This window comes from Pongo pygmaeus, chromosome 7 (genome assembly GCF_028885625.2).
Source record: "Pongo pygmaeus isolate AG05252 chromosome 7, NHGRI_mPonPyg2-v2.0_pri, whole genome shotgun sequence".
Lineage (NCBI taxonomy): Eukaryota > Metazoa > Chordata > Mammalia > Primates > Hominidae > Pongo > Pongo pygmaeus.
This window is the reverse complement of record NC_072380.2, coordinates 22,795,782-22,815,253: the sequence shown is the minus strand read 5'-3', so window position 1 is coordinate 22,815,253 and position 19,472 is coordinate 22,795,782. Positions and strand designations below refer to the sequence as shown.

Below are 19,472 nucleotides of genomic sequence, written 5' to 3'. Positions count from 1 at the left end.
GAGGCAGCAGGGTCAAAGTGAGGAGGCCTAAGGTGTGGGGGAGCTCTTAGCAGAACTTGCAGGTTGGGCCATGAAGCTTCCCTCATCGGTCGGTCCTGGAGGGGCTAAAATTTCTACCATAGAATCAACACCTGGTAGGGGCCTTAGGAGACTAAATTCTAAACGGTGAGAAAGCCCAACTTTCAGCCTCCTTCAGGGTCTCCTTCCAAAGCCCGTCTCTTCTCAGACTCGACAGGAGTGGTGTCTGTGTTCCTCAAACGCTGGGCTGGTACCCCCTCCTCCCAGGGCACTTTCCTAGCCCAGCAGCCCTGAGCAGTGCTCAAAACTACACGTTTCTCCCTCTTACCTCCTGAAACTTCCTTGAATCTCATCCATCTCTGGAGAGTTTCAGCTTTCTGGGGTGATCACAGGCTAGAAGTGACATTCTAATCCATGTATTTGTTTTGAGACAGTGTCTCACTCTGTCATCCAGGCTGAAGGGCAGTGGGACCATCATGGCTCAGGATCACCTCCCTGGGCTCAGGTGATCCTCCCAGCTCAGTCACCTAAGTAGCTGAGACTACAGGCATGGGCCATCATCCCCAGAGAATTTTTGCATTTTTTGTAGAGACGAGGTTTTGCTGTGTTGCCTAAGCTGGTTGGTCTCAAGCTCCTTGGCTCAAGCAATCCGCCCGCCTCAGCCTCCCAAAGTGCTGGGATTACAGGTGTGAGCCATTGCACTTGGCCATCAGGAAGATATTTCAGAAGACCTAAATCGGGTGGGAGGGTCCCCATTTTCACCACAGCCCCAGCCCTCCAGATAATATCTCCATATTTTAATCAGGTCTTTGGAAAATGATGCCTCCCATAGAAATGGAGGGATTGTCATGATGTCACAGAAAGAGCACAGGATGGCACTGAGGTCAAAAGGCATGAGACCTTGAGTCAGCTGATCTCGAAGGGCCTGAGGTCTAAGGCCTCATCCTTCTTGAACATGCTGGATTTTCCCTCTCTGGAGCCCAACCCTCTCACCTTTTAGAATTTAGTTTCCTAAAGCCCCTACCAGGTGTTGATTCTATGGTAGAAATTGTAGCCCCTCCAGGACTGACCAATGAGGAAAGGTTTATAGCCAAGGGAACTTAGGCAGTTCTCAAGACAATCCAAGTAAATCACAGCTTCTGACCCCACGCCATGTGGGGGCCCCTCTGCCACCAGGTCCTCCCCCGTTCTTTCTGCCAGTGAGGACCAGCACCTGTCCATGGGATCAGCTGCAGGGGGGACCTGAACAGTCCATTTGCCATCAGTGCCCGAGTCAAGCACAGGATCTGCTGGGTGGCTAGGAAAGGCCAGTGGCTTGCCTCAGCAAACCCAACGTAAGGATTTGCAGAGTCTTTGCCTATGCTGGCCCTGGTTGATAAGAAAATCTCCCCAGAGTGAAAGGATGAAGAAAGAGAGCCTTCCCACCCCATCAAGGCTCCAGATCAGCCTTTCCACCCGCTGCAGCTCTGCACAAACCAGCTCCCCGATCTGACTAGCCCTGGCCCCCACCTTGCCTGCTCCCTGGCCTCACTCTGGGTGGGACCCAAGCCTGGGGAGAGTTGAAAAGAAACAGCCAGCTTAGGTTGCTATTGTTTTGTTTAAACAACCGCTGGCTGGACTGACTTGGAAAGGAATAAGGGGAGGCTGAGGAGCTCAGGGCAGACCAGGCTGGGCACGTCTTCCCTGTGCTCAGCCCTAGAACTCTCCATCTTGCTCGGGTGGCAGAAGAGCTCTGTAGGGAGAGTGGCTGCTAGGCATCTGTCAAGGCCTTCCCTCCTCTCCTGGAAGAGATGGGCGGCAAGGAGACAGGCTTCCATTCTCCAATCCCTTATCCTTGTCGGGCCACAGCCCTTTGGCCACACCTGGGCCTGGATAATGTCAGGCCCAAAATGCGGGGAGTTGGGGGACTGTGCTGAGAGGGGAGCGAGACAGAGCTGGAGTGTGCATCACCGTATGGGTGGGACCTGACGTTGAAGGCTGCCCAGATTCTCCTGAGCAGAAAAGAACAGGATCAGGGAGAGCAGAAGGAAGTTAAAGGAAAGAGATCTCGGCTGGGTGCAGTGGCTCATGCCTGTAATCCCAGCACTTTGGGAGGCTGAGGCGGGTGGATCACCTGAGGTCAGGAGTTCGAAACCAGTCTGACCAACATAGTGAAACCCCATCTCTACTAAAAATACAAAAATTATCCAGGTATGGTGATGGGCACGTATAATCCCAGCTACTTGGGAAGTTGAGGCAGGAGAATCGCTGGAATCCGGGAGGCGGAGGTTTCAGTGAGCCCAGATCATACCACTGCACTCCAGCCTGGATGACAGAGTGAGACTCCGAAAGAAAAAGAAAGAAAGAAAGAAAGAGAGAGAGAGAGAAAGAAAGAAAGAAGAAAGAGAAAGAAAGAGAAAGAAAGAAAGAAAGAAAGAAAGAGAAAGAAAGAAAGAAAGAGAGAGAAAGAAAGGAAGGAAGGAAGGAAGGGGAAGGGAAGGGAAAGGAAAGGAAGGAAGGAAGGAAGAAAGAAAAGAAAAGAAAAGGAAAGAAAGGAAGAAAGGAAGGAAGGAAAGAGAAAGGAAAAGAAAGATCTATCTCACCTGTATCAGGTGAAGAAGACAAAGTACAAGGGGCTCGTGGGGGAAGGGTCTATCCTTCCACAGTCTCCTGCTCCTTCTTCCAACCAAATGAGACCTAGGTCTATAGGAACCAGCCTTGGAAGAGGGATATGTGACCAAGAGGCCCAAAGTGAGGACAGTAATAGACAAGCTGCAGTCCAAAGGGGAGGAGATCTGGTGGGTTCTGGACTGGGCGAGTAGGACTTTTTAGTTCTATAAAAGGTAAACCTCAAGCTAGGGGATTGGATCTCACCTGCCCCTGCCCCCACCTCAAGCAGGGCCTCCCACCTCTCCCCCATCCTCCCAGCATCCCATGAGCCCCTCTTCTAGGCTTGGTGAAAAGGTAGCCAGGGCACAGTTAGGTGTCGGCAGACTCAATTAAGAGTCACGCTAATCACCTTCATTAAGGCTATAAAACCCCACACCTAGGGGCCTCGGGGCTCCCTGGCATGGCCTGGGGCCCCTGAGCCATGGCACAGACCCAGGGGCCCAGCTCCAGTCTCTTTCATCTGAGCATCTCCCGGTCCTGCACAAACAGTAATTAGCACCCACCCCTGGGGTCACCTCATTATCCCACAGACACCGAGTGGAGGGGAGGAGGGAGGGAAAGAGAGGAGGGAAACTGAGGCTGTCCCAGTGGCCAAAGAAACTGCCCCAGGGTTGTGGGCTGAGTTAACTGAGGGTGGGGAGAAGCTGCCACAGAATCAGGCAGTGTAGCCTCCTCCTGCTTTCCCTTCCCCCGCTGGTTGCTCAGAGCCCATTGCTTAATATTCTAAAGGCTCCAAAGGGAGCAGGATCCTCCCTCCAGAGAAGATGGGCTCCTTAGCAAGATCCAGAAAACTGCAGATCTAAGCGCCTCTCTTAGATCTGACCAGACCCTGCAGGTGATGTTGAGCACCCAGTCTCAGGCACCGATGGGGATCGTGGAACAGCTCTTTGGGAAGTGTCCTACAGGGCCTCTCTAGAGGGAAGGTGTTCATTTGCTCCCCTCAGCAATACCTGTGTCTGTCCTCTCTCCCTGGATCCCCTGAGGTACCCATTCCAAAACCCCACTCACTGCCCTGTCTCCCAAAAGCAGCCATATATCCTCCTCCTCTCCCATCTTCCTCCTGTCCCATCCTCCTTCCTCTCCCATCCTCCTTCCTCTCCCATCCTCCTCCCACAGAGAGAGAAGCAATCCCACAGAGCCCACGTGGCCTGAAGTGTGCCCAAGGCATAACCTACAGCCCTGCTTGTCTCTTCTTTCAGGGCGCTGACCTGAAGAAAGGGAAGATTCAGGGCCAGGAGTTATCAGGTGAGTAAGACCCTAGGGACTCCTTCCCCCAGCCAGGGCATCAGTGACGATCACAAGAATCAAAACCTCATGGTGCTGCTTTGTCGTGTGCTAGCGCCAGCCTGAGAGTTTTCTTGAATGCCCTGATTTCATCTCCACAACTGCCTTTTATGGTCACTGCCATCAGTGTACCCATTTTAAAGAGGATAACACTGAGGCACAGACCATCCTGCGCCATGTGAATGGCTAGTAAGGAATGCAGCCAGCGTCACAGTGCAGGGGGCCATCTGACTGGAGGCTGCTTGCAACCCCTGTCTACCCCCATCCTCCCCCCAGCTTCCCTCTCTCAGATCCCTGCCCCGGGAGGATGCCCCCAACCTACCTTGAAAGGGATGCTCAGGTAGTGGGCTGGCCTCTGGCACAGGACTGGGCACCAAACTTAGCCCTGCAGTTCCGTGAAGCAGCGTGGGCTTGGGCACCAAGCAGGCCTGGATTCAAATCCCAGCACCACCATTCACTGTTGTCCTGGCTTGACCTCTCAAGCCTCCAGGAAATGAGAAGATGGAGGAGATGTCATAAGTGAAGGCCTACAGCCCAGGGCCTGGCCCGGAGAAGTGGTCTAGCATGTGTGAACCCTTTCCCCTCCTCCTTACTCCTCAATTCTCTGTCTTTGGAGGTTTTGAAGAGGGGATTCTTGAGGAAAGCCCTAGTGAGAGGCATTAGTCTCTATCTCCCTTGAGGATAAATTCTCCATTGCACAGATCCAGTGAGTTCTCACTTCAGACTTGTCTGCACAGAACCGAGGTCACCAGTTTTGGGCAGCGTCGAGTGTGCCCACTGTGGAGTGCACTCCACAGCCCACATGCCCACACGTCTCGCCCACATTGACTTGTCCCATCTGCCATCCATACCCAAGCACACGAGGAGACTCCCTGGCACCCACCTGTGCTCAGAAGTCTTTCTCAGCACTGGCGGTGTTTAGGAAGAAATGCTCCTTTACCTGCATTTATACACACACTAACAGGCCTTCCAAAACAGCCTCGGGGCGTTTGCACACTGGCTGTTCGTGTACACACACCCACCCCGAGTGGGACCTCCAACCACACACACTCACATGGCTCTCAGCTCACCCAGCTCTGCTCTCACTCTGAGTGCGCATGCGCGTGCACACACACACACAGACACACACACACATCTGATCTGCGATCCAAAAATGCAGGGAAAGATGAATCGTCAGGAATTCCCCGGCTGTTGGCATGCTGGAAGCCACCAGTGGCCGGAAGTGCACAGTGAGGGACTCTTCCAACGCTCCAAGCAGCAAGTCGTGCTTTTGTTTAATGATCAGGAGAGGAAAGAAGGGGAGATGGCCATAAAGGACCGATACTCCCTCCCACCAACATCCTCATTGCAAATGCTTCTTTCCCACCCACCCAGAAAGATTCTTGGCTCCAGCCTGGCTCTCCTCCTTGGAAAGGAAGATGGAGAGAGGGAAGGGGAGTGGGAAGGGGTGAAGCACTCTGGGAAAGAGGCCCACCTTCAAAGACCTAGGCCAGGCCAACAGGACCTTGACTCTGCATGGACTTCGGGAAAGAATGAGGGATGTCCCCACCCCACTTTCTCACCCCCCAAAAAAAGCTCAGCCTCCTGGAGGGAGAGGGAAGGACTGGGAGAGGGACCTTCTCCCCGGTGCCCCAAGCACCCAGCTCCTACAGCTCCCATGATCAAACCTTTGAACCCAGTCCCACCCACCCTCGTAACCACTTCCAGATCCTCCAGACGCAGCCAAGAAATTGGCTTCTTTGGGGATTGAGTTCATAAGCAAATGCCGAAAAAATAAATAAAAATCCTCTGCCAAACACACTCACAGAGGAAGATGGGCTTCTCTTGAGGCAGGAAATCCATCAGGATAGACTACAGCAAAAACAGGACAATGCCAACACCCACCAGCCCATAAAGGCCTGGGAGCCACGCCAGCACCCGAGGCCTTCAAGCCAGCTCAGGGTGTTTCCTCTTGGACCACCTCCTCCCCCACTCTCACCCCCACCAAAATATATACTTCTTAAATGAAGATACTGAAGCTGAGATCCCGCCAAATACAAATCCTAATGTTTTGCAGGTCTGAGTGCCGATCTGGGGCCCCAGGGAGGTCAGCAGGACCATGGGAAGGCAGAGAGCTCTGCCCTCGGTAGTATGGGATGTTGATGCCCACCTCTCTCCTTCTTCTACCTGTAGCGTACCAGGCTCCCTCCCCACCGGCACACAGTGGCTTCCATCGCTACCAGTTCTTTGTCTTTCTTCAGGAAGGAAAAGTCATCTCTCTCCTTCCCAAGGAAAACAAAACTCGAGGTAAGACCTTCCCATCCTTCCAGCCACCACCGGGGTGAATTCTGGGGTGGAACCAAGCTTCATGCATTTACGGGGAAATTGGGCCCTTGACCCCCACTCATGAGCCTTGGAGACTGGGGCCGAAGGCTGGTGTTTCTTGGGAGTGAACTGGAAGGAGTGCCCTAAAGATGTTGGCATCAGGTGTGGTCTCCCTTGAGAAGTAAGTCCCACAGACCAATGTGGAGGCTCCAGCTGGGTGGGTTGGTATGTAAGGCAGGGTCTCAAAGCAGGTGACTGGAGCCAGGAAGAAGAGTACCCCGAAACTTTGCATGGCATGTGCAGGCAGCTGCCCCTGAACTTTGGCAAGTCATTGTGCTCTGTAATTGAGTCTGATCTGGGCAAGAGGGCCCTGGAATGCCACCCTGCCGGTCTATCCTCATGGGTTGCTAATTACTGGGTCGGCTGTGCCATCTCAGTGATGAGGGGAAGATGTCCCCCACCATCCCCCCTCCACTAGCTTCTCTGAGCAGCCCTCCTTGGCTTCTGGAGCAGACCAACTCCCTATAGCCTCCTAATGGCGAACCCCACCTGCTTGGCCTTGGTCCTCCTGCCACCAGGGCCAGGGAGCTGGAGTGGTGGCCACTTGGCCACTGCAACATGCCGCAAGTGACTCACCTGACCCAGTGTGAGCCATGCCCCCAACTCCCCCACCCGCCATCTGAGCCTTAGATTTCTTTTCCAGAAAATGGGAAATAAAGCCACACCTGCACTCTATCAGCTCCCCAATTTTAGGGAAGGGAAGACAATAGAGACTGCACAAATGCCATCTGAGAGTGCAAGGAGCACATCCCCCAGGCTGGCAGGAAGGCAAGTGGGAGGGTGGGTGTCGTCAGCCATTTCCTCTCACCCAGTGACCTTGACCAAACATCCACCCACTAGGAAGCCGGCACAGGTATTGCTACAACCACGATGCCGGAGGCCCCAGAGGAGAGGAACATGGAGCCCAGAAAGGCACAGGTTGAGCGATGGGGCCCTTCAGATGTGCCGAGCAGGGCCCACCTACCACAGAGGGCTCCAGGCCACCCTGGGAGTGGAGCTGGTGCAAACTTTCCACCAGTGAACCTTCCCCAGGTGCCCTCAGCGCCTTGCCAATCCGTGAATCTGTTTAAATGTCTTTGCCAAAGACATACTTTTAAGTTTAATGCAGAGAGAAGGAAACAAAATTATGTATCTTGCCCAGACCAAGAAAAACCGTCTCCAGCACCCTGGCTACCGACCTCACCAAAGATGTTGGGACCTCAGCCTATGACATTCCCCCACCCATGGGGTTCTCATAAAATGAAGCAGTGCCTCTGAGCCCCACTATGAGACTCCGGGGTCACCATGCCTATGCCCAGGGCGGGAGTCTCTCGGGGGTGAAGTGCTTTCTGAAGGCAGGATGGAGGGAAGGATAGAGCATCGGGAGATGCCATGAGGAGGGACAGACAAGGGAGAGGAAGGGAGCTGCGTACACCAAAGACGCTTCCCTACTCTGTGTGCTGGTGCTCCTGAGGCTCGACCACAGCCTGTCCTCCAGAAACCACAGTGGCCTGAGGGACCAGCAAAGGCCTGACCCCCACCTCCCAGGATGTTGGTGACCAGGCAAGGAAGCCAAAACGCACTGGGCCTGAAACGTGTTGTTTGGTCTTGTGTACTTCCCCACCCCACCCCTTGACCCACCTTTTGTCCATGGGGAACTTAGAAACTGGACTTGCATCTGTACAGGGTTTAAAATGACCCTCCCAGGCCAGGCACAGTGGCTCACGCCTGTAATCCCAGCACTTTGGGAGACTGAGGTGGGCGGATCATGAGGTCAGGAGATCGAGACCATCCTGGCTAACATGGTGAAACCCTGTCTCTACTAAAAATACAAAAAAAAATAATAATTAGCCGGGCATGGCGGTGGGCGCCTGTAGTCCCAGCTACTCCAGAGGCTGAGGCAGGAGAATGGCATGAACCCAGGAGGCGGAGCTTGTGGTGAGCTGAGATCGCGCCACGGAGCTTGTAGTGAGCCGAGATCGTGCTACTACACTCCAGCCTGGGGATACAGCGAGACTCCGTCTCAAAAAATAAAAATAAAATAAAATAAAAATGGCCCTCCCAGATGAAAGCCCCAGCCAAGGTCCCAGTCTTGCCATGTGATGCCTTCCATGTGCCCAGCGCTGTGCTGGGAACTTCAGAGGAGACACAATCAAGGGCACCAGGAATTTTCCCTGTCCCCAAGTGGCTTACAGTCTACTTTGGAAACAATTAAACAACAATGCAGAGCAGGTTGTAATTAAACACTTAATTGTGTGATTCTAACTGTAAGGACAATTGGAAGTCTGTGGACTCAGGGATAGATCTCTTCCCTTCCTGTCACGCCTTTCCCTCCAGAACACTGTGCTCTCTCCAGCCAGAGAGGATATAAAGGAGTTTTATTGTAGAGTGAGGCAATCTGGACTCCCCTCTCTCTAGTTAGTAGTTTCACTTTGAGGCCAATCAGTGAACCTCGCTGGGCCTCGGTTTCCTCATCTAGAAAATGAGGGTTTGGCTCCAGATGATCTACAAATTTCTCTAGCCCTGAGGCCATGGGGAGGAGGTTGGAGCAGGGCTGGGCCCTAGAGAAGGAGGAGATCTGAATCCTTGAGTGAAGGAAGAGGGAGCTCTGGGTTGGAGAAACCATAGATTTTTTTTTTTTTAAGTGAGAAAATGGAGGGGAAGGGGAAAAACAAGGTTCTCAAAAGTCCGGCAGAGGAGCGGCTTTTGCGGGTTGACTCTGGGAAGCCATTAGAAATTATTTACCAGAGAAGCAACACTCAAAAGTCACTCTTTGGAGACGACGAACCTGGAGGGGCAGGCAGAACTGACCAGAATGAGAGGACAGGGCACCACCAGAGGGGTCAAGACATGAGGCAGTGAGGTGTGGATGAACCCAGGGGTGATTGCAAAAGCAGAAACCCCAGGTCCTTGCACGATGTTGAAACACTCAGGGCCTGGTGCTCTCTGAAGCACCCGGACAGTGCCTGGGGACTTATGGAGCCCAGGGCTGGACCAGTGCTTGGGAGGCCAGAGCGTGGGGTCCTGCCAATGAACACAGGCCCCAGGATTTGCCTTGATCTAGATTTCTCTCCATGGGAGAGAATCCATGGAGGAAGCAGGGTGTCAGGGGTTGGGAGGGGGGCAGTGTGGTGTAACCAGCTGCTTGTGTCCCCTGGGTGAACAGGCAGGAAAAGCTTCTAGAGACTCGAGGGGAAAGGTCAGCCTACAGGAGCCAGGTAGAGGGGCGTCTATGGCAGACGGGCCACTGAACCGCATCCTGTTCAGGCCTCTTCCCTCCCTGGATCTTATGGGTAAATGACAGGCTTAGGGTGAAGAAGGGGGCTTGAGATGATTCTAGTAGAGCCTGTCATGACTATGTAGAGCGATGTGGGGATGGCACTGTTCAGACCCAAGGAGGTGAAACCCTCCCCAGGATTCCTCTTTTTACTGTGACCCCAGGACAGTATACATGTGGTCAGTAAATGAGATCTTGACGTCCCGACTCTGATTGTTTGACCTTGGCCAGGTGACCTCCCCTCCCTGGGCCTCGATTTTGACCTCATCAAGACATGGGGTTAGACTAGTTGATCTGCAATTGAATGACCTGAAATTGATTTGCTCTCAGCTTCCCGGGATGTCCTCGCCTCCCTGTTCTGCCAAATAAATGCAGGGACCAGCTGATGAGGCTCGACTTTCACAGCCAACCCCGACATTTCCTAGTAAAGGTCTTCCACCGGACCCCAGGAGGCCAGGAGCACAGCAAGGGTCCTGGAGGGGCTTAGAGCTACCCCGCTTCTAGCTGATGAAATCCTGCCGTGCCACCCCACTCCTCCTACCTTTGCACTGCTCCTTCCTCTCTGGCCACTTTTGAACCACCCCTGGCATAACTCAGTAATGCCTTCTGCATTCACTCAGCTGATGCCAGACGCCTAGTGTATACTTGGCGCTGTTTTGGGTGCTGTAAGAAGTCACCACGTGATGGTGTCCCTGCTGTCATGCATGTGTGGAGTCACCCTGGTGTAGCTCTATGGATAGGGGGTGCTCACTGAGAGAGTCAGGGGAGATATTCAAACAGCACAAGCATAACCAGTCCCCAAGGCAGGAGGAGCAGAGAGACCCCTGAAATCTAAACAGCCTTAACTGGTGCCTCTGACAAGGGCTGGCTGGCCAGTGTCACAGGACAGCTGTGTGATACTTGTCCCAAAGGCCACACTTTGCCTTTCCAGATTTGCAGCTGCCATTATCTCAGGCCTGTGACACACTGGGCTGTCTCCCTCTGATTCTAAGTGAACACCCCTCTGAGGGGGACATCTTTCCTTCCAGGCAGATTTCATTTGCACCTTGTACCATTGCCGTTGTGTGCGGCACACTGCCAGAACGTCCCTGAACTACTTCTTTGCTCACATCTGCCCGCCCACCACTGCCCATCTGGGCATCTCATTCTCCCCTTCCCAGACCCGCAATGCCTTGCCTACCTTCCAAGCACCAGTCCCGGCTGCTGGCCCTCCATCATGCCATCTAGAACAACCCCACAGGGCTGATCCGCTCAGCCAGGCTTCCCCCAACCTGCTGTTGGCATCTCTAGTCTCTATCGTCTTCTCCACTCACACAGCATTTGTTATGCCTCCCCAGACATCTGCTTTGATCTCTCTTGTATTTCTAAATCAATTGCCACTCGTGGCAGCACCCCTTCCACCATGAGACTATCAGTTCCTTGAGAGAAGCGCTCACCTCCGCCTTCTTTCCCTTCTCCCACCTGTCCCTGTGCCCAGCCCACTGTTGGCTTTCAGTCAATGAGTGTGTCTATGTGTGGGACACACCCACATAGGCACATCCACAAGCCATTCACACACATGGATCTGCACGTTCTCACACCCCCACATTCACAAACACACGTCAGCTTGCCCCAGCACCTGAGAAGGCAGACACCTCTGTGAGTACCATGCCCACAAGTGACAGTCTCTGAGTTGATCGATGTCCTCTCTGTCCCAATCCCAGGCAGGCAGGGCTGCCTCTCCACCAGCCTCTCCACCAGCCACCCTGCTCCTCCCTGGCCTTTCCCTTGCCAACCATGTCAAGGGGGCAGGACAGTGGCCATCACCCCTACACCAGGGCAAACAAGGAAAGCAAAGCCTGAAACAGTGAGTGGCATGACTTACCAAGGGCGTCCACAGTTAACAGCCATTTGACTTTCTTCTGACTTCCAGAGAAGGGCTGTTTGCACCTGCCACTACCTTGCCTACATCCCCACTCTCCTGACCCAGACCACCAGACTTCTGGGCCCCAGTGGGGATACAGACAGAGTGCAGTTGTATCCTGCTGTCCCAGGCCTCCTTGGCCAGCAGCAGCTGCCCAGAATGGTCCACGCACACACCCCCTCCCTGGCTATGGCTGAGCCTCAGAATCCTGGGGAGCTGTGGTCTGTGCCACACCACACCTCAGTCACCTCACCCAGAGGTGTCACAAGCCAGCCTCACACTCCTCTTGCAAGCGAGCAGGGGAAATCCCCTCTCTGCCCCACGAGAGGACATGCCACAGCTTGCTCCAGAAGCCACTCCAAGGCCGAGTGTCCAGGATGGTGTCAACGTGCTGGAAACTAACGGGCAAGAGAGGCTCGGGTCACCACCTCCAGGGCAGCCTCAGGGCCCTCAGAGGGGAAACTTGCTCACTGCAAAATGGGAGTCCTGGGCCAGGCAGCCATAAGCCACTCCCTAGCACCACAGGCACCCAAATTCGGCAGCTCAGAGGTGGAGCCACCCACCCACGGGGGTCAGAGAGGAGAGACGGGCAGGGACTTGCCACATAGGGGGTTGAAGTCTTGCTTGTGGCATCTGAAGGCATGCAGACCTCGGTGGGTGAGAAAGAAGGGGAATCGTGGGGCCAAGGGCAGCAGAGCCCCACGCAGCTTCAAGAGTAGGAGATGTTGCTGCAGAGGGATGAGGCTGGGAGGAAATCCACCAGCCTAGTAGCAGAACACAGCAGCGCATGGTGTCAGGAAGCATGGACGGAAGAGGCCTGAGAGGAAAGGGGGCCCTGCCTGGAGAGCAGCCCCTGCCCTCAGACTGCCCCCTACCAGTGCACACACAGACAGACACAAACACACTCAGCCCACCCTCGCGACCTCCCATGGTGGTTCACGTGGCCCAGCCCCAGCATCCCCCAGGGCCCAGCCCCTGATCACTGCGTGGGCTTGTGGCAGGAGGTGCTCTTCCTCCAAAGGGCCCCACCCACCTGGCCGAGCGGGTAGAACTGGGGGCCTGGCAGCCGCCCAGCTGGGGCCATCCCGGGCAACACAGACAGGCGCCCAGGCTGGGAACTACCTGAAATCTCCATGAGCCCCAGGCGGACCTCCTGAAGAAGCAAGTCCCAGTCCAGCCAAACATCAGCCGTCCCAAGCAATGTTGAACACATCGTGAAGAAACCACACAGATAAGCCCCCAGATTCTACCCAAAACTCCAGCCAATTGTCGCCACTACCAAATATTGGAATGTATCACTGGGAGCTAAACTGGCAGCTTGAAGTCTCCCATCCTCCTGATCCGTTTCCTGCCCCACCCCCAGCTGCAGAAGGGAGGAGGAGGCCTAGGGGATGCACTGGCTGGATAATTAGAACCAGCTTCCACTCTTCAGCCCTCCTGGGTCCTCTCTCCAGAGGAGACGCGGGTCACCCCTCACCGCCGCGAAACTCTCCTGGCATCCCCTCCCTCTCACTCCTGCCAAAGTCAAAGTGCCCCCCACTACCCCAAAGCCTCTGGAGCCCGCAGGATCAGCCACTCAGCAAATCTCCTCCCGGAGTAATTGGATGTGATGGAACGAGGGCTTTTCAGGTCCTGAGTGGAAGTCTCCCGACGTCATTTAATGGCACAAAAAACGAAAGGCTCAGGCCTCCCACCTACCACCGCCGGGACATCATTAATCTCGGCAGAAAGGTATCAGCGCTTCTATCAATGTGGCCGGTACCATGACGAGCCAGACAAATTAGACCTGAGCCGGGCTCTCTGTGGGGCGGTTATTAGGCTGGAGTTAAGTTTTGTGTTTTTTTTTCTTCAGGGCTACCATCCCCCAACAAGAAGCAGTGGTGCCCTTACCTAAGAGGAGAGGCAGCAGGGCCAGGGAAGAGGGTGATCACCTTGGGTAGATACAGATCACCACCTGAAGGAACAGGGCTGTTAGGAGCCAGAGCCAGTGGCCCCCGTCCTCACAGAGACTGCCCTGGGACAAGAGGCTGCCGCAGCTCCAGCCTCAAGGGCTCAGCAACACACTCCCTGTTCTCCAGCCCACCTGAACAGGGGCCCATGGGAGAATGGAGCTGGGATGGGGGGACACCTCCCTCCCTCATCTTCCTAACCCACTTCCCAGGCTAACAGGGAAATACATCAGGATGGAAATACATCAGGACGGAAATACATCAGGACGGAAATACTGAGGACCAAGGACCAGTCAGGTGGGAAACGTCCCTTGGCTACAGCAGGGTCACCCAGGAAGTGCTGTCCTTGGCTGTTGGGAAGTCTTAAGAGTGGGCCTGGCTAGGTGCGGTGGCTCACACCTGTAATCCCAGCACTTTGGGAGGCCCAGGCAGGAGGATCACTTGGGCCAGGTGTTTGAGATCAGCCTGGGCAACATAGGGAGACCCTGTCTCTACAGATAATTTTTTTTTTAATTACCCAGTTGTGGTAGCACACAACTGTGGTTCCAGCTACTCAGGAGGCTAAGGCAAGAGGATCACCTGAGCCTGGGAGGTCAAGGCTGTAATGAGCAGTGATAGTGCCACTGCACCCAGCCTGGAGAATGGGCCTGCCGAAGGGAATCCAGGGGTTTCACTAGGGGTGGGGACTTTGTGTGCTAGGGACCCAGACTACAAAGTTCTACTGCTGGCCAAGGCCACCCTTTGAAGGACCAGACTGTGATTAGTTTAGTATTACTTGTATTATATTAGAAACTCACCAAGGGCAGGGGGTAAAATAAGGCAGCTCCGCTCACCCCATGCCTGGCAGAGGACCAGGGTGATGGCTGCCAGTGTTAAAGGGGCCCTGGGGTCTGACCTCATCTAAGAGCTTGCACTTCTGGCAGGGGAGCAGAGCCCCCATTCTACCAGGTCCTGCAAGGGGGCCAGGGTAAGCTGGACGTGGCCGAGCACCTCTCAGTCTCTCAGATGCCTGCTTAGCCCTAACTGGCCCAATGGAGCCGTCCAGAGTTTGTCCACCACGTGACAAACCACTCCCAAACAGTGGAAAGCCAGCCCCACAGATTTGGGAAGCTTGGGGTGGAGAGAGTGACTGTCAAGACCTGCCCCAGGGCCGTTTCCAAACATTCCTGCCATCATCACAGTCCCTGGGACTAAAGCTCCGAGAAGGAGCCCCTTCCCCAGCTGCTGAAGACAGGGGACATCTTTCCCCCCTAGAGCCTAATAGGAGGCCAGGCACAGAATGGTGGCCCAGAAACCCCCCAGTGGCTTTAGATAAGGTTATCAGGCTCTCCCCTTGGCCCCCATCTGGAACATTGCTGAAATCTAACATCTCTCATCACTAACATCTTTCCTATCAGCACTGACCAGTAAGTGAGAGTGCCAGGGCCGCTGCATCTGGCTATGCAGGATGAGAACAGCACCCCCTACGGTTGTGCAGGGATCAACCTGTACATCATATGCGGCAGCCCTGTCCCGAGGTGCCCAGGCCTCTGTGTCCCAGCCACAGGGCAGGTGGCTCATGAGACAGACATCAGACAGCTTCCTCCTCCTTTCTCCCTTCAGCCAAGGCCTCCCACCACTGAGGCCTCTGAAGTGCCCTCACTGCCCCTACCCTCGTCCCAGGAAGAGCCTGGCCTGGGTGCGTCCAGGGTACAGTGGAGTGGCCCAAGCACAGACAGCAGCGCTGTCCTCTTCCTGCCTGGCCGCGGACTCTCTGCTTCTCGGGGACAGCAATGCCATACAGGAAGGGGCTTTCCTCTGAGCGGTGACCACAGAAGCCGCAGCCTCCTAGCTGTCCAGCTCTCCCCACACACCCCAAGGGCCTGACTCACCCCCTCTGCCTTCTAGAACTTGCCCTCTGTGGCAGGAAACAGGGGGTGTAAGGAGTTGCGGCCGAGCCAGGAAAGGAGGCAGCAAGAGGCTAGCCGGCACGGGGACTGGGTTTCAGGAGCTGGCCAGGGAGCCCGAGAACCACAGGGCTGTCGACTTGGGACTGGAAAGGAACCACGAGTCCCCCAGGGCACCGAAGGCTCAGAGGTTTCTGAACTATCGAGGGGAGCCAACTCTCGCTCTGGACGCAGGGGATTTCTTCCCCGCAGCTTGCCCCAGCCTCGTGATGGGTTTCAATTCCCTTCCTGCCATGCAGTTTCCTTCCTGCCCTACGGTGGGGAAGGCCCCCTCGTCCCTGTTCCTGCCACACACCAATTCACCCATAAGCCCTTATTACCCTGGCATGTGCACGTGCGCGCACACACACACACCAGCACACACGCATGCACCCACACATACACATGTGTGTGCACACACTCGTTCCCAGGGTCATAATACCATTATTCCTTTCCTTCCAGCCAGCTGGGCTCCTAGGGTGCAGAGGCTCAGGCACAGCCCCTCTGAAAGGACACTCAGGTGACACCGAGCCTCCTAGGAGAACCCAGCTGCAGTCAGTACACCTCTAGCGGGAGAGGCTTTCTCAGCACCTTGGCCACCCTTTCTGCAAAAGAACTCCTGGAACTCCTTGTTTTCCAGTCCCCCTGGGCCCCATCTGAGCATGCAGTCACTGAGTCGGATAGGATTTGAGGGAATCTGCAAAGGCCTTTCCCCATCCCTGCCACTACGAAGCTTCCTTGCCAGTACCCCACCTTGTGCCTCAGTCATCCCATCTGTGAACTGGGAATGGGAATAGTCCTCCCTTTTTAGGATTGGTGTGAGGATTAAGCGAATTATGTGTCAAGCTCTTACAGTAGTACCAACACATAGGAAGCACAGAAATTGGGGTGTTACTGCTATTATTGTTTGCATTATTGTTATTGTTATTTTGGGTTTCAGATTAAAAATTATCCTCTCCTTAAGAACATCTTTGAAATGTCAGCAGCCTCTGGGAGGCAGGAATGCTTCAATGGGCTTGCTATCTTAATTGCTATGAAAAGGGTGGTGGGTGCTGACCCGGGAGACAGGTAGGTGGGAGGGTGGGTGGCCCGTGAGTCTCAAGTGAGGCTCTGAGAGCTGCCAGCCCCTTGCCCTCTTCTGTCTGGGTATCAGAGGTGACTGGTCTCCATTAATCCACTGTATATAGACCACTGCCTAGCTCTGCTCCGGACAGGGTCTTCCCCAGGCACTCTCTCTCCACCCTGGGAGGTTGCTGCATTTAGCAAAACAACAACAACAAAAAAAGGATGCCCAGTAAAATTTGAATTCCAGATAAACAAACAACGAGAAAAAAAATTCATGTAAGGATGCTCCACGCAGAATGTGGGACACGCTCACACCAACAAGCGATTTGCTATTTATCTGAGATTCAAATTAAACTACTTCCTGCCTTTTCCTGGCAAGCATCTGCCCAGGGTGTCTGACATCCAGGGTTTGGGAAACAAAAACGTGGGAATATGCCTCTGACCACTTCCCTCAGCCTCACTCCATGCCTGAGGCTGTGCCCTCCTCGCCCTGCCACAAGGCCTGTTCACACTTGCCCCAGAAGATGCGCCTCCCTGTACACACTTGTGTTTTCTCCCCCTGAGGAGGAACCCCTCCGACCTGGGCAATGTCTGGGCTTCTGCAGGCCCAGCTCCCCCGCCAGGGTCCAGGGGCTGCCCCTGCACCTCTGCCACGGGGAAGGCACCCTGGTGCACCCCCTGTTCTGGGACAGAGACGAGGAGGTGGTTGGGGTTTAGGGGAGAAGATTGAAAGAAGAGCACAGATACTTCGCCAATCTCAGCCCCAGCAGCAGGGGTGAGCAGGTGTGAAGGGAAGCAGCGGTGAAGCCTCCCATCCTGGGGTCAGGGGAGCCTGCAGGGAGAGAGCATTAGTAGAGGAAGTGGGCAGCCCGCATGACTGGGCTTCCTTTCTACCCGGGAGCGAGAAGGCAGTTTTGCTAAACAGAGGCGCTGGGGAAGGAGACTCAGACATCCTCGACTCGGGCTGGGCTCTCAGTCCCCATTGCCCTCTGGGGAGCAGGCAGCTCTGCTGCTGTTCAGAGGCTCTGCTAACATCTGGGGGCTGCCTCTGCAACAGGAGCCAGAAGCTCCCCCAGCCACTACGCCCCATGGCCATCGCATCACCTGCTGCTTCGGCTCCCCCGAGCCGGCCTCCCTCTCAGGCCCCTGCCAGCCTTCAAGTCCATGGCTCTCTCTCACTGCCTCCCTGTGGTCTGTTTGTCCTTCCAGGCTCTTGGAAAATGGACAGATTTCTGAACCGCTTCCACCTGGGCGAACCTGAAGCAAGCACCCAGTTCATGACCCAGAACTACCAGGACTCGCCAACCCTCCAGGCTCCCAGAGGAGGGGCCAGCGAGCCCAAGCACAAAACCAGGCGGAGATAGCTGCCTGCTAGATAGCAGGCTTTGCTGTCCGGGCACGTGGCCACACTGCCCACCACCGACGATGTAGGTATGGAACCCCCCGTGGATACGGAACCCCTTCTTTTCCAAATTAAAAAAAAAAAATCATCCAGGGCTTGATGCTTTGCTTCCTAGCTTGTATTCCTTTGAAAAGCAACAAGAGAAAATCGGCCAATATCCAGCACTGGGGACCGAGGCTTTCCTGTAAATGCAAGGGGTTGGGTCGGGGAGTGGGGGGAATAGACGGACAGGCAGGATATAGTGATCCCTACGCCCGAACTGTCACGGAGTCGCTGTGGGACCTCACGGAAACCTCTTACCCTCCCCAAAGTTCTGCTCCCTTGGCTGTGACACGGAAGTAGGAAGAAGTGGGAGAGGGTGGTTGGTTTATCACCATGGGCCTTTCCAGCTCTGACATTCGACAACGTTCATTCAGCAACTATTGTTGCATGTGGGGTGCACCTGGCCTTCCTCCAGGCACTGGGGATGCATGCCTGCCTCATCCCCATGCATGGGTAGATAGGGCAGACACCTCATGGTGCTCACCTCATGGAGCTTCCAGTCCAGCAGGGGGAGGAAATATCCCCAACAAATGATAAACTGTGATAAGTATGATGAGGGTGTAAAGGGGGCCTGATTTCTGATGGAGAAAAAGGGTTGAAGACTCAGGCAGAGCCCTGATGTTTAACTTCAGGGCTGAAAAGTGGGCTAGGGGTTACCAGGTGAGTGGAGACAGGAATAGAGAACATTCCAAAGCTCCTCCGAGCCCCTGTGGCTGGCAGGGGCATGCATGGCATCTTCCAGGAAATGAAAGGCCCGTGCTGCGGCTGCCGCAAAGTATGAAAGGGCAAGAACAGTATGACGGATGGGCAAAGGCCAGACCATGCCAGGCCTTTGTTGCCATGTTAAAGCTCTGGATTGTATCCAAAAAGCAGTGGGAAATCATTAAATGATAAGTAGATTGGGCCAGGCATGGTGGCTCGTGCCTATAATCCCAGTGCTTTGGGAGGCCAAGGCCAGAGGATCGCCTGAAGCCAAGAGTTCAAGACCAGCCTGGGCAGCATAGGGAGACCCCCGTCCCTACAAAAATAAGAATAAAAAATTAGCCAGGTATGGTGGTGGATGCCTGTAGTCTCCTATGCCTACTCAGGAGGCTGGCATAGGAGAATCACCTGGGTCCAGGAGTTTGAGACTGCAGTGATCTATGAATCTGTGATTGCACCACTGCCCTCCAGCCTGGGCAACCGAGCAAGACCTCATCTCTAAAAAATTAATAAAATAAAATAAAAATAGATTGGAGAGGCAGATGGCATAATCAAATGTATGCTTTTAGAAAGCTGTGAATAACGCCAGGTGCGGTGGCTCACGCCTATAATCCCAGCACTTTGGGAGGCCAAAGTGAGCAAATCACTTGAGGTCAGGAGTTCGAGACCAGTCTGACTAACATGGTGAAACCCTGTCTCTACTAAAAATACAAAAATTAGCCGGGTGTAATGGTGGGCGCCTGTAATCCCAGCTACTTGGGAGGCTGAAGCAGGAGAATCGCTTGAACTCGGGAGGCAGAGGTTGCAGTGAGCCGAGATCGCACCACTGCACTCCAGCCTGGGCGACAAAGTGAGACTCTGTCTCAAAAAAAAAGAAAGAAAGAAAAAAAGAAAAGAAAGCTGTGAATAAATT

The 19,472-nt window shown here is 54.5% G+C and overlaps 1 protein-coding gene across 3 annotated transcripts in view; it reads left to right on the top strand.

Moving 5' to 3' along the window:
- Positions 1-17,910, top strand: part of PEBP4 (phosphatidylethanolamine binding protein 4) — a 226,979-nt gene extending 209,069 nt beyond the window's left edge. For 2 of the 3 annotated variants that reach the window (XM_054498210.2, XM_054498211.2), the window contains exons 5-7: positions 3,867-3,912; positions 6,124-6,237; positions 17,623-17,902. In XM_054498210.2, the coding sequence (XP_054354185.1) occupies positions 3,867-3,912; positions 6,124-6,237; positions 17,623-17,777 (315 nt within the window). In that variant the 3' untranslated portion in view covers positions 17,778-17,902. Of the gene's footprint in view, positions 1-3,866; positions 3,913-6,123; positions 6,238-17,622 lie in introns of all 3 variants that reach the window. The other variant, XM_054498212.2, reaches the window with a different exon arrangement.
- The last annotated feature ends 1,562 nt before the right edge of the window (positions 17,911-19,472 follow it).